This window comes from Crocuta crocuta, unplaced genomic scaffold (assembly GCF_008692635.1).
Source record: "Crocuta crocuta isolate KB4526 unplaced genomic scaffold, BGI_CrCroc_1.0 scaffold271, whole genome shotgun sequence".
NCBI classification, from domain to species: Eukaryota; Metazoa; Chordata; class Mammalia; order Carnivora; family Hyaenidae; genus Crocuta; species Crocuta crocuta.
In genome coordinates this window covers 6,141,496-6,164,298 of record NW_027527824.1, presented here as the reverse complement: position 1 = coordinate 6,164,298, position 22,803 = coordinate 6,141,496, and the positions used below count along the sequence as shown (strand labels likewise).

The following is a 22,803-nucleotide window of genomic DNA, read 5'->3' as shown; positions in this document are numbered from 1 at the left end:
CGATGAGCAGTGCCCCCCTGGAAAGGCACCCTGAACACGGCTTCTGCACCTGGCTTAGCGCTCCCCGAGCTGGGGAACCCTGGGCTAGTCTGCCAGCCTCTCTGGTCACGATTTTCCTCTTTAGAAATGCAGATAATGCCTATTCGATGGAGTTAATGCTCCTGGCAAGCTCTAAAAAGCACCGAACGGTAGTTTCGGGGATGTGTTTCTGGGGCTCTGCTATTCCTGCCACGGCCTCCTTCACCTTGGATGCTGCAGAAACATGGCTCTCCTCCTCTTCCCCAGCACAGGCACTTGGGAAGGGAGTAGGGGTAATAATCCAGCGACAACAGACCACCGCCCATGACTACCACCCCCGCAACAGAGCAGCTACGCCCCCGAGCGCTCCCCACGTGGCAGACCCCGTGCTAAGCTTTTCCCATTTAGTATCTATTTCTCACAACAACCCCGGGGCGGGAGGTATGTTTTGTCGCTCCCATTTTACAAATGAGGAAGCTGAGGTTCGAGATGTTACTTCGTTTAGGCCAGCTTGCCCAGCTAGTGAGTGGTGAGGCTCAGCCTGATGCGTGGGCTGGATTCAAAGGCCTTCCTTCCCGCCCTCTGTATCAAACCGGGTGAGGACCTCATCAGATGGCCGTCAGAGGCACTCTGCCTCGTGGGCCCTTCTGTTCCTTCCTCTTGCCTCAGGGTCTGGGCAGACAGGGGCAGCCGTCCCTTGGGGTGAGCGGGCTCAGATCCCCTCAGGCACGGGGTGCCCTGCGGGGACTCTCCAGCCGCACCTCTCCATCTGCTGGCCTGGAGCTTCTGGCCAGAGAGGGGCCGCCTCCTTCCCAGCCACCAGCTGGGAGCCCTCGGGGGTGCCGGCCACTCGAGAGTGAGCCATCTCAGCGGACGTGGACAGCCTCTCTTGGTCGGGACTGACGAGCCCCGCCTCAAGCCGGAGAGGCTCTGCGGTGTGTGGGGCTGGAGGCGGAGGCCCGGAGCTCCCCGACGTGCCCCCTCGCACCCCCTCTGCACTGCCTTGCTCCAGTATCACTTGCATTTTTGCCGAGACAAGCAGCTTGCAGATGGCCTTGTCACATCACATCACATCAGGGCCGTGTCACCGGCGGGGCCCCGTCCCCTGGGCTCCCTCTGCCTCCTTCCCTCCGGGTCCCTCCTGCGTCTTTCAGATCTCGCTCACTCTTGTCTTCCCCTCTGCCTTTGTCTCTCTGCGGAGGTTTTCTTCCGTTTCCTCCCTGTCCTGGGTCTCTCTGTGTCTGCACCTCTCCCCTTCTGTCTGTCTGGGGGCCTCCCCATCTTTACCCCCGTTTCTCCATCGGGGCTTCATCTCTGGTGCGTCGCATTCTCTTCCTACCTCCCCCGCTTCTCCTCACAGCTGGTGGGGAACGGAGACCAGAAGGAGAACGATCGGCATAACCTACAGTTTAGAGTGTTGTTCTTGAGAGACACCTGCCTGTTTCCCCCACAAAAGTGAAGGTGAGATGGGCAGGATGAAGGGGCCCAATATTTGTGCAGGAGAAAGAAGCCGGCATGAAGGAGGGGGTAGGGTTTCCGCACTGTGCCCACGTTTGATGAGAAGCATGCAGATGAGATGCAAAGCAGCATGCAAATAAGTCCCTATAATTTGGAAGAGAACTACTCCCAACACATCTGGGGGCTGGGCTGCAGATTCTAAAGTCCAGCCACAAAGATAGGGCCTCTTAGTACAGCCCCGTTCCCTCCCCATATGACAGTACCGTTTCCCTTGGCATTGGTTAATTCCACAAATATTTACTTAGCACCTACTATGTGCCAGGCATGGGGCCAGGTGCTGGAGACATAGAGGAGAATCGGAGAGCCCCATCCCTACCCTCTGGCTCCCACTCTCCTGTTCTCGCCTCCAAATGTGCTGGGCAAATGAGAGAGGGTCTGGGCTGGACTTAATCTGGGTCCTCACCAAACCCCAGAAGGTCAGGGTCAGACAGAATCGGAGCGGTCATCTAGTGAAGCTACTTCTCCAGGGTCCCCGAGAGGTTGCGGGATTACGGAAGTCTGATCTCCAAAACCACTGCTCTATCAGTTCACCCTCCTTCCAAAGGCCACTCCAATCCCGCCTCCTCAACAGCAGAGACGGTCAAATTGTAGGTCACAAACCGCGAGGAACTCATGAAATCCACTTGGTTAGTTGTGACCAGCGTTTAGAGAAATCAAAATTGGAGAGAAATGAATAGAAAATATCAGAGTGCATTTAAATGCATGGGGTAGGAAATACCAGTGTGCGTCTCAGAGGCTAGGATAAAAATGTCTATCTGCAGACGGCGGTCAAAAGAGTTTGAAAAAGCACCCCTCCAGAAAGGCACTCCACGTGCCCTCCTTTACTCTGTGGCTCGGACATGAATGGGGAGGACCCTTTCCATGGGGGGTGTCCACACTCTAATTGCAGAGCGTGAGTTCTGGCTTTGCCTTCCACTGGTTAAACAGGGTAAGATGCTTGGCTTCCCTAAGATCTGATTTTCTCGCCTATAAAACACGACAGGCTATTATGTGTACATCTCATAAGGTTATTATGGTACCTAAAGGATAACAGAGGCGCGAGCTCTCTGGCACGCAGGGGACTTAATAAACATTAGCTTCCATCCCTCCTAAAAAGTGATAACCATTCCAGAATAAGAATCCTCAATTTAGTTTACAAATATTTTTGTGTATGAATTCTATTCTGCCTGCTTTCAAGCTATAACAAAAGAGACACATGCACCCATAAACACACCAAATAGAATCTTAAAATATATTTAGAGACACAAAGGACAAAAACTTCCCATATCTGATCTAATTTTGCCTCATCGTTACTATGTTTGAATAGCAGGCTTTATTTAGGAGCTTCCTGGCAGCAAAGGCAAAAAAAAAAAAAAAGGAACGAGAAGATGGATTCCATTAACCCTCATTATTTGATAAATGGCAACACATCGGTTCTCTGGGTGAGTTAGCTTCCTTAGGTACAGACTCCAAAGTCCTTACAGGAAGAGCACTCCACACCAAACCGGATGAGTTCTGCCCCAGTATGTCCTGTATCTGTGTTCTGGAAGTTCCTTCTCAGAGTCCCGACTGCCTACATACATAGCAGCCTCCCCGGTCCATGGTGCGGACCACCGCATGCCAGGGCTGGGCTGGCGGCCACCGCAACCCTCTCGCCTACCTGTCACGGAGAGGCGGGCCCCATTGCTCTGCCGGGTCTCCCCGCTGTATTTGTGCTTGGTGATGCAGCGGTAGGTGGAGAGGGCGTCCTCCTTCTGCACGTCAGAGATGTATAGCCCGCCGTGGTGAGTAATAAAAAACCTGTTTTCTGGAGACACAAGATAATACAACCCATGACTCCCCTGGCGGGGCACACCACCGGAAGCAGCTCAGGCCGGCAGCCGGCCTTTCTCCCAGAACTGTTATTCCTTTAAGTGCGGATGCTTCAGACTTTTACAGAAGGACAGTGGGCTTCCGAGTCAGACCAAGACCTGGGTTCCAAACCGACTGTGTGATCTCGGGAAACTTATTAACTTCTCTGAGCCTTGTCTGTACCATGGGGTGCAAATAACACTTCAGAGGGTGGATATAAGGATTGAAAAAAATAATAAAGGGTTTGGCACATAGCAAGTGCTCACTTAGTGTCAGTCCTCATCTTTCCTATCTCTGAGCAAGAGCTTGCAAAGTTCTTTCACGTCCATCGCTCATTTGTTCTTTTGCGTGTCCGCTCCATTTTCAGGTCACAGCCAGTAAGGGGACCAGAACTCAGCCTTCTGGTTCGCAGCTCTATGTACTCAACCAAACACAAGCATAAACCCTTTTCTCTCAATTTCAATCATATATTCACTCATCAAACAGTTATTGAAGCTAAGCTATGCTAGTAGCGGGGACCCAGAAGTGCAGATATACGAAACTAATTCAACACACAGGTCTTGAATGCTCATTTGGAGCAAGGCGCAGGTGCAGGCTTTTCTTTTCCTGGCCCCTACGTGGTCTTACTGTCGGGACTCAGCGGGGAAGCCAGAAGGACAGGCAGTAGACACCCCTTTTGCTGATTGTTACAAAAACTCCACTTAGAGATGGAACGGATTTCCTTGTCCCAGGTCCTAAGGCTGATCCCGAACTTGAGCTAGTGAGGGCTGATTTTAAAAGGGGAGAATGTGGACTTGATGGTTGGGGAGGGGCTTGCATTCAGCTGCTTCCTCCCACAGGCAGGGAACTTCCCAGGCTGCCATTTCTACCAGGAGCGGGCACTGTAATCATGGCAGTGACAGTGACTTAAAAAAAAAAAAAAAAGCTGCAGGGGAGAAAGGAAGGACCTTCTAACATCAGAACGCCGGGCGTTCATAAGGACATATTTGGGGTAGCCCTGTGCCCTTCAAATCCTATTATTTAGAAGTCTGCTTCCTCCCGCCTGGGGTCTGAGTGACACACCCCCCTCAACCCATGACGAGAACTCTGATACTGGCTCACTCTCCTATTAGACATATTCTGGGTGGCTCAGTCGGTTGAGCCTCTGACTTGGGCTCAGGTCATGCATGATCTCACCGTCTGTGAGCTCAAGCCCACATCAAGCTCACTGATGTCAGACTGTCAGAGCAGAGCCGCTTCAGATACTCTGTCCCCCTCTCTGTGTCTCTCTTCCTCTTGCACTCTCCCAAAAATAAATACTTTTTTTTAAAGGAAATATTCTGGGATACCCCACTCACCGAGCACGGGCCTCAGCACCAGGGGACGGGGATCTCACCAGGGACACTTTGCAACAGCGCATGTTGTATGTAGGGCTGAGGAGCAGAAAGTGTCTGATCATGGCTTTGACAAGGTTCTCCAGTCTTTCTCTGAATATCTCTGGGTTTGGGGAACTCACTACCTCACTCAGCAGCCCATCCCAAAGTGGAGAGCTCGGACTTTTAGAGAGACCTTTTGGGTCACAGGTGATCTCCTCTCGGCTCCCTCCAGGGGTCCTGGTTCTACTCAAGGGCACCCCACAGAGCCAGCCTGAGCCCGTGTCACTGACCTACTTCCACACACACTGGAAGGGAGCTGTTGTGCCCTTCGATGTTTCTTCAGGCTAAGCAGCGTAGGATTTTGTGTTTTAGCATTTATTTCATATGGTTTCAAATGACTTTTTCAGTCTGCATGATCTCTTGTTGATAAGCTTCGGTCTATCTACAAATCTAATTTTCCTGCTCTCCGGTACACCTTTGTATACGACTAGACCTACTATGTGCTACCACTTTGCCAAGCGGCCGGGATCTAACAATCAGCTTCGTGTGACCAGCGCAGGAAAGCCGGGCCGCAACCCCCCGGCCCAAGATGGTTGGCTTGTTTCTACAGTGGCCGGAGTGGGAGTGGAAGGCAGCACTCAGCCAACGCCCTGCTCTGTGTCTGTGCACTGCAGTGAGGACACCTGCCGTCTTTCCGCCCCTGGACACCTGGCTGTGCGGGGCCCACACCCGGGATGTCACACGGTTCCCTGCTGAGCGGCGTGTTGCTGGGCCCCCCCGGGGGTGCGCCCGGCCATCTGGCAGGCTGCCAGTCCTCTGGAGCCCCGCCACGCCCCTCCAGCACCCGGACCGCGCGCTGCGGGCCCCCACTCAGTGCTGTGGGGAAGAGACGTGGGGGAAGCGGGAGGCAGCCCGGCCCTGCTGCCGGCAGTCGGAGAGGACCCAGGGGAAGCACAGAGAAAGCCTGGCTTCCCCACCAGACTCCGAACGTGCCGTTTTGTCTCCATGTTGTGACATCCCAAAGTCAAATGCGGAAGCTCTCCCGTGATTTATTATGTAACTGGGACTGGAATGCAGAACTACGGGAGAGTGCTGCCGATCAGAAGTACCGGGGGCGCGGTGGCGGGGCGAGGAGAAGCAGGAAGGACCCCCAGTCCAGCGCCGGCAGCTTGGCCCCCCAAGTCTCTTGCAGCCCCCCGGCACCCCAGGAAGACGGTGCACTTGATCCTGCTGGAATTCGAAGCCGGGAAGGGGTGCTGCGGGGATGTGGTGGGGAGCTGGGGTTTCTATAGCAACAAGCAGCTGCTGCATCTGATGTTTCACATCCTTCATTGTCCTCATTTCCCCCCTCCCTTCCCCCCTGTCTTGTGCATATTTAATTGCAGTAACGTTTCCAGACACAGTGTATCGTTCCTCCAGAAACAAAGGCAGCCGGCCGCAGCCAGGGGGATGCACAGCGCTGGAGAGAGGGGACGGAGAAATCAGGGGTATTATGTTAATCCCCCCTGGGGTGGGGGGGGAACTTGTGCAACATCAGTTCTGCATGTTTGATGAGAATCAGATGATGGGCCCTGCTGGGGAAGGGGGGCAGCAAGAGGCCTGTGGAGTGAGCGGCAGGCGGCGTTGGGCGGGGTGGGGGGCACAGCCAGCTGGAAGGGGGGTTCAGAGGAGCCAGGGCCCCATAAAACAGCTGGCTTCCAGGGCTGGCTTCTGATGGGGTGCATACCCCTGCACCCCAAATGGGACCAGCCATCCCTGGAAGGGGTGGAGGAGCATCTCCCCCACATCCCGGCTCCCTCTGCGTGCAGTAGCCTGTGTCCAGAGGAGGAAAGACAGAGGGGCAGCTTGCATCCTGAGGCCACGTGGGAATGTGTGTCTGGGATCACGTTTGGTCGACACCAGGATGCGGAGGTACTAATGGCATTTTGTGGTCAGGTACCAGCAATGCTGGGTATTAAATGCTGTCTGATGCCAAATGCCAGGAGGGTCCACACAGGTTTACAGCGCAGGGTCACTTTCCCTTAGGCGCAAGACTGGGACACAAAACTGTGTTTAGGGGCACCTGGGTGGCTCAGCTAGTTAAGCATCCGATTCGTGATTTCGGCTCAGGTCATGATCTCACAGTTTGTAAATCGAGCCCCATGTCAGACTCTGCACCGAGCGTGGAGACTGCTCGGGATTCTCTGTCTCCCTCTCTCTCTCCGCCTCTCCCCTGCTCGTGTTCTTTCTCTCTCTCTCAAAATAAATAAATAAACATTAAACAAAAGAACTGTTTACATGTGGAGTCTGCCATTGATGCTGCTTGTCTGTCACATGTCAAAGGCTGTGGCTCATCTGTGAACACACCCATGACTGGGAAAGCGCTGTGTATGGTTATGGAAATCATTCTGGGTTTTTATTTTTTTAATGTTTATTTATATTTGAAGGAGAGAGACAAAGACAGAGACAGAGGGTGAGTTGGGGAGGGGCAGAGAGAAGGAGATACAGAATCTGAAACAGGCTCCAGGCTTCGAGCTGTCAGCATAGAGCCCGACGTGGGGCTCAAACTCACAAACCGTGAGATAATGACCTGAGCCGGAGCTGGACGCTCAACCAGCTGAGCCACCCAGGCTCCCCTCTTCTTTTTACTATTACTACAAATACTCCACCATCCTTCTGGGTGATCTGGAGAAGACCTCTGCTTTTTTTAAAGCTACATATTTACCAAGTACCTATTACATGTCAGGGCAAGGAATTTTGTAAACATTATCTTATTCAATCCCCACAATGCTTTGAAATGGATACTGTTATTTTTACTAACCAAAGCACAGAGAGGTTAAATAACCCACCCATAGTCACACAGCTAGTAAGTGGTAGAGCCCCGATAATTAGTCTACTTCCTATGCTCTTCCAAAGCTCTGTGCTAGACTCTTTTAGAATAGCAGCACCTCTCAAAGGGACATATGGTCAGCCAGCTTCTGCTTGGCTGCTTCTGTCAGTGGGGTGGTCACTACCTTACAAAGGAGCACTCATTCAGTTCAGCTCAGTTCGGCTTGATTTATCAGGTCTTTCTGGGGCATCTCATCCTGGACGGGGCTCCCTGGAAAGATCTCGAACCTCTGCTCTTTGGGATTCCACAGTTAGAAGATGATGTCCTACCATCAGGAAAGGGGTCCGTTTGGGGGCTGCTGAAGGGTGGGGGAGGGGATTCGATGGAAGCCATTAGTGAGGAGAGAAGGATCAAGAGGGGCCAAGCTAGCTGCTGTGGTTGGCCGAGCCCAGGACTGGGTTGGAGTTCTGTCTCTACGGCTCAAGATGGGGTGTGCCCTGGGTTGGATAGTATCCACCCCCCGGCCAAATTAATGTCTACCCAGAGCTTGTGACTGGGACCTTATTAGAAATAAGATCTTTGCAAATGTAATCAAGTGCAGGTGAGGTCACACTGGATTAGCGTGGGCCCCGAACCCAGTGTGACTGGTGTTCTTCCAGGAACAGGGAGGTTTGAACACTGGCACACGAACACGGAGAGAGGGCCATGTGAAGACCGAGGCAGGGAGTCACCTGCAGGGCTACCAGCAGCCCCGGGAGCCAGGGAGAGGTGAGCGAGACCCTTCCCCAGAGCGTGGGCAGGGAGCGCGCCCTGCCCGCACCCGGATTCGGGACTTCTGGCCTCCAGAACTGTGATGCTGTAAATCTCCATGGTGTTAAGCCATCAGCTTGTCACAATTTTCGACGGCAGCCCCCCGGGGAACCGGCGCAGGGTGACCTTGGGGCGTTGGGTCATCTCTCAGGCCCTCAGGTGCCCCGTCTGCACAAAGAGCGAGGAGGTGGATCCGGTGTGTGCCTTCAAGCATGCCTGTACCTTAGAACCGTCTAAGGAGCTTTTCAAAGTAAACTCGGAAGCTCTGGGGGTGTGGCCTGGAAACCGACATTTAAAAAAAGCGTTTCGGCTTATGCACTGTGCGGCCAGGGCACAGAACCACTGGGTGACATAAACGCACAAGGCTCCTTCGCCCTGACAACTGATATCTCTATGATGGAGCCGGACTTCGGAGTCCTGCTTCTCCTTCAGGAAAAATGACATGATCCACAGGACTTGCATCGCAGAGCTGTTAGGACAGTCGGATGGAGCACAGCATGTGAGGGTCCCCTGCCCGAGCGGCCCCACCTCAAGGAGTGAGGGGCTCTCAGTCCCTGTGGCCAGGCTTCCTGCAAACTCCCCCTTCCTTCTTCCCCAGGGACGAAGGGAATAAATAACGGGGGCCCTCCTCGGCAGTTCGGAGGCCCCGCACACAGGTGCTAGGGGAGCCAACAGCATCTTCTCTTTTTCTAAAAGGTCAGAGAGCCTGGCCTCAGAGACTCCCCAGAGCTGCAGGAGCCCCGGAGAGAGGGATGTTACAAACCTCAGGGCTCCTGGTGGTTCCGGAGGGTTCTGGAGGGTTGCGGGGGGTGGGGGGGGTGTCAGCGGGCCTCTGCAGAGGTGCGGCCTCTCCCTGCTCTCAGAGGCAAGTGTGAGCAGAAGTTTGGTGGGGAGAGGGTGCTGGGCAGAGGAGGGGGAAGGACTGAGAGTTTTCAGAAAGGCGTGAGCTGGACAGGTCCCGCTCCAGCCTCTGGAGCAGGGAAGGAAAGGTACCGAATGCCGCAGGGACAGCAGCTTCCCAACTGGCCCCTTCTTTGGCCCCTGCCCCTTCTCCATCAGCTCCCAACCCAGAGTGATGCTTTACAACCCAAGTCGGATTCTGTGGCTCCTTCACTCCAAACCCTCCAATGGTTTCTCACGTTACCCAGTGTGAAAGCAGTGCTGATGGCAAAATAGGTGCCTTGGAAATAAATCTAGAATGAATGAATGAAACGTCCCCAAACTCTAAGGTAGATTTATCTCCATCCCACTCAGGAGGAAACAGGTGCTCAGAGAAGTCAGATAATTCTGCCTCCTCCAAGAAGCCTTCCCAGATTAGCCCACTTCCATTTCTGAGTGTTTCTACATCTGGCAAATCTCTTGCCACTGCTCATCCCCATTTCTGCTATATTCAACCAGAGTTTTAAAAATAATTACTTTTGAGGATTCAAAAGTCAGGATTAAGTACCATGGTGGTTCCTTGAGATAATATAAATAGAATTACCATGTGATCCAGTAGCTCTACTTCTGGGTATATACCCGGAAGGATTGAAAGCAGGTTCTTAAAAAGATGTTCTCTCACCTGTGTTCCCAGCATTAAACGCTGTAGTCGAGATGGAAATGACCCAAGTGTTCATTGATGGATGAGTAGACAAAGAGAAGGTGGTGTAGACATTCAATAGAATATTACTCAGCCTTAAAAGGGAAGGAAATTCTAACGCAGCTATAATATGGATGACCCTTGAGTACACTATGCTAAGTGAAATAAGGCAGTCACACAAAGGAAATGCTGTGATTCCACTGATACAAACTACCTGGAGTAGTCAGTTTCATAGAGATAGAAAGTAGAATTGTGGGTGCCAGGGGCTGGGGGGGTAGACGTTCCATGGGTACCAAGTTTCAGGTTTGCGAGATGAAGCTGCACTTAAATGTGCCTGGACTTTAGACTGAGCTGCAATTCTACTGGAAAAAAACTTAACACTTAAAAATGATTATGAGGGCAAATTTTATATTATGTGTACTTTACCACAATTAAAATTTTTAAACTTTTTTTTTTTTTTGGTAGGCTCCATGCCCGGCATGGGACCCAACGGAGGGCTTGAACTCACGACCTTGCGATCAAGATCTGAGCTGAGATCAAGAAGAGTCCAATGCTCGGGACGCCTGGGTGGCTCAGTCGGTTGAGTGGCCGACTTTGGCTCAGGTCATGATCTCACGATTTGTGGGTTCGAGCCCCGCATCGGGCCCTGTGCTGACAGCTCAGAGCCTGAAGCCTGCTTTGGATTGTGTGTCTCCCTCTCTCTCTACCCCTCTTCCACTTGCACTCTGTCTCTCTTTCTCTCTCGAGATAAACATTTAAAAAAATTAAGAAATAAAAAAAAAAGAGTCTGACGCTTAACTGACTGAGCCACCCAGGTGCCCCTAAAATAAAAAAAAATTTAAAGTTGAGATTATAAAGAACTGGAATGAGTGTCTTTAGGAAGAAGTAGTGAGCTTCCTGTCACCAGGGTTATTTAAGGAGAGGCTACAGAGACACTTGGCTGAGATACAGCATAGAGCATTTAAGTGTTGAATAAGAGAAATAAATTGGGTCATCTTTAAGATCCTTTCCTTCCCAGAAATGTATAAATTCCTAGCTTAAAGAATGGCAGAGCTGTGAGACTTCTTGAAGGTCAGCTCCTAGAGTGGTTTTTAAATCAGGGTGCACGTGCTCATCGCCACCCCAGGACTTGGGCTGTGGTTATTCCCCTGTGCCTGAAATGCTCTTTCCTTGACTCACTCCTGGCCCCGTTCAGGTCTCTCTGTCCATGCGCTAGCTCGTTGGAGAGGCCTTGCCTGACCCCCTCTATCAAAATTAGACTGGGCTCGGTGTCCCTGCCCAATTCCTTACCCTGCCTGTTTGTCTTCGGAGCACGTGGTGTTTCTCGCTGACAGCAAGGAGTTATTTTAGTACCCCGGCTCCCGAACATGGCTGGCGCATGGGAGGCAGTCAGTGCACACGGCGGGAATGGAGAAAGCCTGGTGACAGAGGAGGCAGCGCCCACAGAGTGAGACAGCAGGCTCTCCAGCCTGGAGTCCTGTCCCGAGGTCCCCCACACCCTGGGCTGGCTCCCCTCTGACCGCTGCTGCCGTACTGTAATGGTTTGGGCCACCGCTCCCCCACGAGGGCCCCCAGCTCAGCTGAGTGCAGGCAGGGACATGAAAGCGGCACCGATGATGGTTTGGATCTAACGCAAGGGAAGTAAACAGGCGAGGACGTGGCCGGGCAACCTGGAGAATGAACTATGGCTGAGGGTGGCCCCTGCAAGGAGTGACCTCACCTTCCCAGGAACTACTCAAGCACACGGAGACCCAGGGAGAAGGAGGGACAGGGACAAGCCCTCTCCAGCGGGCCTGAGGCTGGCCTTCCACTGCCCTTCCCTGACCGAGGTCCTACTTCTCCCTTAGCTGATTGGAGGGGAAATACTACCCTCGCCCGGAAGAGAGACCACTAACCACAGAGGCCACTCGTTCCAGGGAGGAACCACACTAGGGTCCCGGGGGCAGCTGTGAGACCGAGGTGTGCAATGCAGTGGGGAAGGCAGAGGGGCACTTTGCCCCTCTGTGGGCAGAGAAGAACGGAGCTGCTGTGGGCAGGCCATCTCTCTCTGCCTTCAGATGCTCGAGGTTCCCGTGGCTGGGCCTCTGTGGACCTGTGTCCAGGAAGCTGTAGCGGCAAGCTTCCCCTCTCTGGCCCTTCCGGGCATCCCTCATGGGTAGGGTCTGCTTGAGCTGGGAGCCGAATCCAGGCTTTGCTGGTAAAGTGTCTTAAATCGTTTTATAAACTCAGCAAGAAAGACACCGCAAAGTGCACGAATCAGTGAGTACCCACGCTCCAAGCACGTTCCCATACGTCCCCTCTGTTAAGTGGCATCACCAGCCCATCACCGGCAGCACGCGCTGCTCCTCCTGTTTTACCGATGAGGAAACTGTGACTCAAGCCATGCATCTAGTGAGTGGAAGAGCCAGGATTCCTCCTGGGTCTCCAGAACCAATCCGGAGCTGCCTTCCCCAAGCCCAGCCGCCTGGAGAGTGTGTGCTGTATTTTTGGAGGGGCCTCTGGCCAACCCCTTCCCTGTGTGGTGGGCTTCTCCATCCCTTCTAGGCAGAAGCCCCTGGCTTCAGGGCGTGGCTTCCCTGTCACTGGGCAGGACCAGCGTGGTGGGTGAGCAGGGAGGTGAGGGGTGGGATGAGCCCAGCGCCGGAAGGCATTACAGTTCCCCACTGAAAGAATGGGTGGACCACGCCCCCTAGGAGGCAGCTGGGCACTGAGGTTAGCGGGCAGGGGCATCAGGCAGCCATCAGTTCTAAGAGTCCTCAGACCTAGGCAGCAAAGATGCCCTGCCGTGACAGGGTGCCAGGGGTCAGCAGGAAGACGTGATCCGGGGCCGGTGGCTGCATGTGTGTGTGAAAGAACAGAGCGCATGTGCTGTCACACACATACCATCAGGTGTGCTGACACAGGCTGGTGGGGCACCGCAGGGGCCAGAGAAGGGGCTGACAGCCTGGAGAGGTGTATACCTGGAGTCAGAAATGGGAGGTTTGAGGGGCGCCTGGGTGGCTTAGTCGGTTAAGCGTCCGACTTTCGCTTGGGTCATGATCTCGCGGTTCGTGGGTTCGAGCCCCGCGTCGGGCTCTGTGCTGACTGCCAGCTCAGAGCCTGGAGCCTGTTTCAGTCTGTGACTCCCTCTCTCTCTGACCCTCCCCTGCTCGCGCTGTCTCTCTCTCTCTCCTAGAAATAAATAAAAATATTTAAAAAAAAAAAAAAAGAAATGGGAGGTTTGAGACCTGCCTCCTACCAACTGTGTGGCTTTAGGAAAATTCTTTAACCTTTCTTTTCTATTTATTTTTTAATGTTTATTTATTCTTGAGAGAGAGCGAGCGAGCAGGGGAGGGGCAGAGAGAGAAGGAGACACAGAATCCGAAGCAGGCTCTAGGCTCCAACCTGTCAGCACAGAGCCCGACACGGGGCTTGAACCCACAAACTGTGAGATCATGACCTGAGCCGAAGTCAGACCCTCAACCCACTGAGCCACCTGGGCGCCCCATCCCTTACCCTTTCCTATTAAGGGTTTCTGTTCTCTCCTCCACTAACTGGAGATGCTGACCCTTGGTTGGCTCAGCTCATGGCATTCTTTTTCAACATCCATGTGACAATGTCTATGAAGGGTGCTGTGGTATTTACTGCACTACACACCATAACATGAAGCATCACAAATGCATGTGCAATTATGACATATACATGGAGCACAGGTATTTTTCTAGGTATTGTGTTGAATGAATGGATCCTGGCTGTAGAGATGCTTCTGGGACCACGCTTCTCGGCTCCTGGAGTTAGAGACCCTCCTGAAGCAAGAAAACCAGAAGCTGAGGGAGGGCTTTTCGGCCCTGCCCACACCCATCATCCATCCCTACAAGGAAGGTCTTGATACACAACAGGGGCATGGAGTTGGGGCCGGAGGGAAGTGGGAAGAAATGGAGGGAGCTCTGCACCGAGAGCGGGATTTGGTGGGGGCTAGAAAAATCATTCAGTGTCTCTTAGAAAAGAAGACATACTTAGCCTGCCAAGACCCAAGTTTGTTTCTGGGGCAGCCTCAGGATGCCAAAGGCTTGAAGGGCCTCTCTTGGTCCCTGGGGCCATCCCAATTCCGCAAGAGTAATTGCAATCAATACAGGTTACGGGTTACAGCTCCATCCAATATAGATTTACAGAAACAATGTGGGCAGCCTGCAGCTCAGAGGTGAGCAGCACAGCTCAACCATAGGCAAGCTCTTCCCTCCTAGGCCGTCTTCCCCGCGGGGAGGGGTGGGTGGGGGTAGTTGATGCTTCTGCTGGTAGAATCAGCCCTGCCTGGGGGTCCGGCACGCGGTCGCCTGCACGAAGCTCTCAAGGCCAGCTCTGTGCCTAGCTGCTTCCTTTTTCCCTTCCTGTGCTTCCCAGTGATTGTGAGACCCGGGGGTACCTGCCAGCCTGGGTTTGAAAAGCCCCAGGGAAGCCAAGGCCCACTCCGCCTTCTCTCATCCCTCGGACTCTGGATTCCCAGGGTTGGAAGTCCTCCGCCCCAAGCCCCCGGGAGAGATTTGCAGCATGGTGGACAGCACATGGCATTTGAGTCAGGAATCTGGATTGAGGTCCCAGCTCCAGTGCTGGCTGGCTCGAAGTCCTAGAGTCTCCCTGTTATGGGCTGAATTGTGTCCCCACAAAATTCCGATGTGAAGCCTTAATCACTGATGGATTGTATTGGGAGATAGGGCCGTTAAAGAGGTAATTAAGGCCAAGTGAGATCTTAACAGGTGGGGCCCTAATCCAATATGACTGGTATCCTTATAGGTAGAGGAAGAAGTGCCAGAGACATATGCACACAGAAGGAAGACCAGGGGCGGGGGACACAGTGACAGGGCAGCCATCTGCAAGGCAAGAAGAGAGGGCTCAGGAGAAACCAAACGTGCCACTCTGGTCATTTTGTTATGGAATCGCTAGAATACGAATACGCCCCTCATCCAGACATGCTGTTCTCTGAGGGCTCTTCCAGCCCTAAGATTCTAGATAGAGTTGGGGCGAGCCGGTCCTGACTGTCATCGGGTGTGCCACACAGGGTGGGTATAGACAGTGAGAGCACAAGGGGTGGGGAGAGACTGAGCCAAGACCCCCTCCGTGGGCATCAGGTGCCAGGAGCAGAGGGAGACATTGTGCAGGGATGGGCAGGGGGCCGCCCCGGGGAGTGGGCCTTTGATCCCAGGTAGGGCCTCATCTGCACTTGCCATTAAAGGCCCAAATCTGCTCCACCGCACGTGACACTCAAGGAGACGGAGGCACAGAGGGCCAGGCAGCGAGTCTGGGTCCACTGCCCTCCCCCCACGGAACTGAAGCCAGGCAGGGCACACACATTGGGGGCGTGAGGAGGACTAGATGGATGGGGGGTAGGGCTTCTGCTGTGAGGCTCGTACCGGGTACGTGGAGCCAGAAACTCGGCCCTGCCTCTAGCTGGCGGGGGGCACAGGGGACCACACAAGCTAGGGCTCCAGTGGGGAGCTGAGCCGGAGAGCTTCGCAGTCCCGTGACCAGCAGGTGGCCGGTCCGCCTGCCTGCCTCCTGGCGCAAGGGCTCCCGGGAGCTGGGGAAGGCAGCAGGGCCTCATGCTGGGCCCCGAGCTGGGCTGGGGCGTGGCTTCTGATGGGTGGCACCATGTACCACGTGTGTTCCCAGGGGCCTTGGGAGCAGGCCTGTGCCCTTCTGTTGCCACCACTGCCCCTGCAGGTGAGAGGGTGCGTGTCACAGAGGACACGGAACTATGGAGTGGTGCTGACCTTATCCTATTCTCATGAGGGGGACTCAGACTCAGTTTCCCCTGTAAGGCTGGAGGGTTCCAGAGCTGATCACAGGGGTCATTTTTCCCCTAGGCTGAGTCAAGCCATGGCCAGGCTTAGCTCCAGCACGTGGCTAACTTTGAACTAGGTGCATGGAGGCAGTCTCATCTCCACGCCTCACACCTCCACCCAGCCATGGACTTCTGAGAAGGGCTGAGACTTTGCTTGCAAGAGTACCGTGGCCTAGAAATGTCATCTGGGGGGGGTCCCTCTTCCGGAAACACTAATGCAGAGCAGGCCTGGTGGGGCTGGAAAGAAGAAACCTGGTTTTGAATTTGCTGGGTGACTTCTGACAAGTTGCAGTGCCCCTCTGGACCCGTTTCCCTAAATGATGAAGGAGGGGATTGAACCATTTGGCCTCGAAGTTATCTCCCGAGCCTCCCTTCCCTTGTGATTCTATGATTTCTCTCTACTTTGCTGGACAAGGGTGAGTGTCTCTCCTCTTTTTAACCCCATCTCGGTCAGAGCTCTGAGGAGTGCTGAGCAAAGGAGCCAGTGTGGACTCAACCCTCCAGGGGAGGAGTCATTTACACACATACGACAGCCCCTGACCCCCACCGTCGCCCTAGACTGATCATGATGAACTGCTACCGCGCGGGAGTCCCCATTTCTGCTCTGTACGGGAGATTGGAGATTGGCCAGGTCCTCGATCTTTATCTCTGCCTTTGGCCTCTACAGGAGATGAGGTCGCTGGAGGGACAGGAATCTGAGGTCTCATGAGGCCCAAGGAAGCTGATAGCACGGTGGAGCTGAAGAGGCCCCATCAGGATTCAGAAGGGCTTTGATTCGAAAGTCTCCCTTCCTTCTAGAAGGTGCTGGGTGAGCCACTGGACCTCGGAGAGCCTGTCTCCTGCGAAAATTAGACGGGTCAACGAATACACCCAATGCAGTACCTGGTGCACAGGAGGGAGTCGGTTGGAAGTTATTGAATAACGGAATGAGTTAATGAATAGACACATGCATAACTCTCATAAGCGGCAGGGGTGGGGGCACCCGCCGCCTGACCTGGGCCTCAGCCTCCAAGCGCAGGGCGCTCCGACCATTCCCACCACCTCCAGCTGCCCACAGGCTGGCCTCCTTAGCAGGCGGGAGGGCGTGGATTCCCAGGGAGGGACCAGGCTCTGCTTCCTGAGGCCCCCGGCAGATTGACCGCTCAGGGCGTCTGAGACCTAGAGGGGCATCAGCACTGTCACTGGAGCACCCCGGGGACCTGCAGTCACAGGGGGTGCAGGGATGGAAGGGCTCGGGCCGGGGAACCAGCCGGAGAGCCTGGGCAGAGGGAGACAGAAAAGCAGTGGCCGGCTTCCCCTCTCCCAGAGTCCTTTTCTCCAAATACAGCTCTCTCCTTCTCTACCCCAGGATTAGCACACATCTCTCATTCTCCTATCGCAACAAGATTTTATTTCTAATTATGCTGTAATAAAACTGGAGCACTCCCAGGCTTCCTTTCAAATGACTTGTACACACACTGCCGATCGGATCCTCCTCAGCCCCATTGTAATAGCATTTCCCTGACATTCATTAGACATGCATGAGAGGGGCGCTTTAAGAATAGAATTGCATTTAAATGGATTTGCTGAGAGAGGAAGATGAAAAAGAGAGAGGCGAGGGGGGAGGAGGGAGAGGGAGAGAGGTCTGTTGAACAAACTACAAAAACAAGATACCATAATAACAGGGTGCTGAAATAAGCCTCTTTCTTCCCCGTCCTCCTCCGGCTGCACATGGCAGAGCCCAGCCCGAGAGGCGGCCTCCCAGCCTCCCCGGAGCCCCCACCCCCACTTTTCTGTTACCCACTGGGGGGGCTTCATAGCTCCTCGCTGCTCCATGTGTCAGACGCTCGTGGTGCAATAGAAATAACTATTATTACGATTTGGGAAAGCGGTCTTGCTACTACAGAACCCCGATAGCCAGGCGGCCGGCAGGGAGGGGGACCCTGTGTCCTCGGACCTGGGGGGGGAGGTGGATGGGGACGGCTCCCCTAGAGCCCTTCTTGAAGGTGTGGCTCTCAACTCCTGCTCTCCACCGTCCCCTCTGTGACCATGCTGTGCCTTGAACCCCCCAGGGGCCACTGAGTAGCCGGGATTTTCCTTTCACCTGGGGTGGCTCTGCGGTGTTGGACAGAGGAAGAGACCCATTCTGACCCCCTGGCCCTCGGAGGCCCCACTCACCTCCCCAGGGAGCACCTGCTCCGTGTGCGTGTCCCGTGAGGGGCCATCTCTGCATCCCCACCCCCTACTAGAAGTCTACACCCGCGCGTGGCCTCATCTCACTCATGCACCTCACTGTAGCCACAGCCTCTTGAAATGGACATCTGATCCCACCGTAGACCGTCCCGAGGCTTCCTGTTTCTCTCAGGATAAAGACAAAACCCTTAACAGGGCAGCCCAAACCCACCATCCTCCCCCTGACCCCACTCAGGGATATCTTGGTTCTAACTCCGGCCACGCCGGCCCGCCTCTGCTCCTCCAGAATCTCCCCTCCTTCCTCCTCCAAGCCTGGCTACTTGCCCCCTTCCTTCCTAGAGTTCACTCTGACCACCCCCCCGTCGGAGCTCGGCTCACACTCCCTCCCTCGGGACGACCTTCCCCATGAGTGTCTCGTGTCCTGACCTCCTGCACACGGTCACGGCTGTGATGGAGTGCACGCTGAGTCACCAGAAGCCCAGAGGCCTGGCAGGCTCCTTGAGGGTCCCAGCTACCCCCGTAGGCCCAGCGCTGGCTCCGTGGTGGAGGCTCAGAACTGGACGGATGCTGGGCACCCTGCTAGGGGCTCTTCCCGATATGCTCTCTCATTCAATCCTTGCTACGGCCTTCCTGGGGTAGAGGTTTTTCCCTCCCCTCTAATTCGCGCCGAATCACTGAGCTGGGGCTGTCCAAATCCAAAGCCTTGCTTTTGCTATGCCGCTTCCTTGTGCACCACACAGCCCTGGATGTCCCCGCCAGCCCCTGCCCACGGAGAAGGCCACCCGCTTCCACTGCCCCCTAACAAGGCCCTTCTCGAACCCTCTTTCTTCTGGAAGTCCTCTTGGAAAGCCCAGCTAATGCAGACCTTCACGCCTTCCCGGGACAGCACACGGCGCCTACACCCTGTGAGGCCACACCCTAGGACGCAGGGGGGGCCTCAGTTCTCACAGTTAGATGGTTCCCTAACTGGCTCATGGGAGCCATTCCGGTATTCCCAGATCAAATGTAGATTCCTTCAAGATACTGTACGTCACTCTTCTGAACCCCTGGGGCACCCGGGCCAGGGCTGGGAATGTGCTATGGGGCACCAGATCTGTCACCAGAAGCGCGGGCGCTGTCCTATAGGGCTGTGTGACCTGGACACAGGTCCCGGAGAGGAAGCGTCAGCCCCAGCCTCCTCATCTACAGTAGGGGGTCGGTGAGCTGCCTCAGAAGCAGCGCCTCAAGGGCGCTCCCCTTCTCTGTCCCAATCCTTCCTCCAGACTGTCTGGTGACCGCTGCGTGGGTAGAGGCAGGATGAGGAAGCTGGTCCTACGGTGTCCCAGAAGGGGTCTGGCTGCAAGGGGCATCGTGCTGTGACTTCTTGAAGCTCTGTGATGTGGCTCCGAGGGCACTGGGGTGGCCATCCCTCTGTCTTTCTGGCATTTGCCTCCTGACTCACCACCCTCCCCTCCCAGTGCCTGCTTGGTTCAGAGGCCTCCGGTGTCTACATGCTGCAGCGAGAAGACACTCCTGTGATGAGTGGTCAAACCCCTAAAGGCCAAGAGCAGCCGGCAGGTCCATTCCCTCTGCCTCCCGGTCCCTGGTATGGCCCGAGCCAGGCACTTGCTAAAGGCCAAGTGCATGCCAGTGAATGAGACCATGACCTCCATGACGCTTGGGCTGCTTGCCTGTCCATTACTCTAGGCTCAGTTTTGGGTTCAACATCTGCATATGGTGGTGCTCAATGATATTTGTTGAATAAATGAATGGATGAATGAATGCATGAATACATGAATCTCAGCCGTTTTACCTCTGTGTTTAAGTACTCGGGCTCTGAAGTCAGACAGATCTGGGTACTATGCGGTGATCCTCTGCAGGTTACCTAACCTCTGTGACTCCATTTCCTTCATCTGTAAAATCGTGCTAATAAGAGTACCGATCTCAGAGCTGGATCGGTCGCAAAAATTGAAGTGCCTGGCCCAGTGCCTGCCAGTAACTGTTCAATAAATAACAGCTCTCACTGTTACAACTACGCAGCTTCTGGGGAAGGAGAATCTACCTAATGCTGACTTCAAGCTACTCAGGGACTTGGAGGGACCACTCGTGTGGGTGATTCTGGGTTAATCCTGCGTCCCATTTCCCTCTTCGAGAACCCGCGAAAATCCTCTGACATTGCTCAAAGAGCAGAGGCTATCCTGTTGTTTTGAACACCTACCTTTTTTATTTACAGGCTCATCACCCTGACTCTATGACACCCGTGTGATGCCAGGCAGGGATGTGTCAGGACAGGAAGGGATGCCCACGGTCCCATCACCGTCTGCATCTTACCAGCCCTGGAAGTGAGTCTGTCTTACTGAGATGATGAAATGCGCCAGTGTTCTGCCCCAGCTGTATCGGTCCACACTTCTCCCCAACACTGCAACTGCAGCATCTTTAAGCTCTAAATTACCTCCCACCTGTTGGGAGCCTCCCCTCCCCACCCCAGGCCTCCCCCTCCTCCAACCTGTGGTATCTGTACCCCTTACTAGGCTTTCACCACACACTTGCTTTTTGTTATTCATCTTAAAAATGCAAGGCGGCTCAGTCGATTAAGCATTTGACTCTTGATTTTGGCTCAGGTCATGATCTCAACAGTCATGAGATTAAGCCCCGAGTTGGGGTCCATGCTGCGCTTGGCGCCTGCTTAAGAGTCTCTCTCTCTCCCCCCCTCTCTCTGCCTCTCCCCCGCTGGCATGTGTGCTCACTTGTGCCACATTAGTGGCTTGTCTTCTTTGGTGACAGTGCTCAGGGGAAGGAGAGGAGGAGGGTGGGGTTGGTGCTTCTCATTTACGGATTTCCATTACGTGTCAGGCAGAGTTCTAGATGCTTCATGTGCATTGCCTCAATGTAATCCCGGGGGGCAGTAAGATCATCCCTATCTTACAGATATGGAAACTGGGTTCCTGGAGATAAGGTGCCTGCCCAAGGCCACACAGCCAGAAAACAACACACTTGGGATTTGAACCCAGATTGTCTGACTCCACAGCTCCTTGAGGACAGAAGCCTGAAATCACCCTGTGGGACTTCCATGGGCCTGGCCTGCAAGCCCGAGGCGTCTTTATTGACAGTAACTGCAGACAATGGCCTTTCAGGGTGGACAGACGTTAAACGAGAAGCACGGATGAAGACGTCACCCTAGGTGCACCGGGGGACGCGCTGGGGACTTAATGATGACGGCGCTATGCTCTCTGTGCATGTGTGTTCCCAGTGGTGATGCTGGCCTGTGTCCTCTGAGCACAGCTCTGCCCGGCACTCCTCGGCCTGTGCTGCCCCCTCACCTTGTGCAGTGTGGCCCCAGCACTTGGGAGGTGGAGCCCATTTACCGGACAGTTACAATTTCCCACCTCTTCCTCTCAGATGCTTTCTGAGTAATCCATCACGAAACTGCTTCCAAATCTGCCCAGATTTCGTTCTGGTCTCCCCTCTTTTGACTCCAGCAATTTCCTAGCTGAGGGCAGTGAACTCCTCCAGGCTCTGGCCTCCCTGAGCCTCTGCCTCTCCCTGAACATGTCCCGCTGACCCAGAGCCTGGGCTTCTTCCCAGCACGACCCTCTTGCCCCTGGTCATGGACTATTCTAGACTCGATCTCTTTCTTAGGATGCCTCTTTGCTCCGCCCTCAGCCACGGTCAAGAGGCATCGGGCAGGCAAGACTTTCCTTCCCTGAACCCCTTCTAGGGATTCATCCTAGATGCTGAGCTTTCTTGGAATTAGTATTTTGAGTTGAGGGGGTCATAAGTTTCCCCTACATAAGTCCCTAAAGATGTGTAAAGAGAAAGAAATTTGGAAGGGCAAAGGTCAGAGCAAATCAGGGCAAGGAAAGACTTTGGGATATAACTTAGGGCCGAAACAAGAATTTCTCGGCCAATTCAAGGAACTGTAGTCCCCGCCCCCACTAAATTCCAGTCTTTGAAAGAGCAGAGAGGGAAAATACCATTAATTGTGCACTTCTATGTGTCAGGTGCTATACTCAGTGCATTACTGCAGCCTTGCCAGTTGGGTATTATCATCCCCAATGTACAGATGACAAAACCGAGGCTCAGAGAGGTTGGACAAGTTGCTGTCTGCGGCACAGACTCAGGAAGTGAACCCAGGCCCAAAGCTCGACACTCTTACGGGCCTGTGCTGAACTACCTCTGTGTGTCCCCTCTCTAGGGTCTTCTGAGGGACACATATGTGGGGGTGGGGAGGGGAGGGGTTGAAAGGAAGGAAAGGAGCACATTGGGGGCATTCATCTATCATTTTTATCATTCTTCTGCTGCCTAAGCTCCGCTTGAGCTCTGCCTCCTTGGCCTATAAGTTAGAGGTAGTTGGTGCTCCCAGAACTGGAAGCTGAGGGGGAACAGGGGAGGGGCGGGAGGGGGTGAGGCCGTAGAAAAGCAGGGAGCGGCTGACGCTGGCAGAAGGCAGCCTGGGAGGGCCTCGGTGTGGTTTACCCACAAGGCCCGGGGGCCCGGCAGCCGTGGGGGGCATCCTGGCATATCAGCAGTCACACCGTCAAAGAACAAGTAGGAATTAATATCCCTGAGGTGGTCTGATACCAGCAGAAAATTACAGGACCCGAGACAGGAGCATTATAGAATGAATGGGAGGGGACGAGAGATTTCCGTGGCTAATCCTGTTAACGAGACAATTTCTTATCAAGCTCATTATACTTGTGAAAGGAGGGAGCATGAGGGGGAAGAGGAGGTGGAAGGGGAGAGGGCGAGGAGGCTGGCCCTGGAGAAGGAAGGAGAGAGGCAAGGGACCCGTGGCACCGGAGCCCGCGGGTTCCGGGCAAGCAGGTGAGCAGCTGACAGGCATCTGGAGGAACGGCACCCGTGCCTGTCTGTGCGTGCTCCCCTCAGAAGGAGGGCGGGGGGGGGGGGGGCCCCT

The 22,803-nt window shown here is 54.3% G+C and overlaps 1 protein-coding gene and 1 long non-coding RNA gene across 2 annotated transcripts in view; one reads left to right on the top strand and one right to left on the bottom strand.

Annotated features, from left to right (window-relative positions):
- Window positions 1–22,803, bottom strand: part of DSCAML1 (DS cell adhesion molecule like 1) — a 330,897-nt gene that overhangs the window by 99,511 nt on the left and 208,583 nt on the right. The window contains 1 exon segment of the mRNA XM_077777444.1: window positions 3,176–3,322. Within this exon segment, the coding sequence (XP_077633570.1) occupies window positions 3,176–3,322 (147 nt within the window).
- Window positions 15,729–17,166, top strand: LOC144243114 (uncharacterized). The gene is made up of 2 exons (XR_013338539.1): window positions 15,729–16,153; window positions 16,405–17,166. It is a non-coding gene; the product is annotated as an uncharacterized LOC144243114 (long non-coding RNA).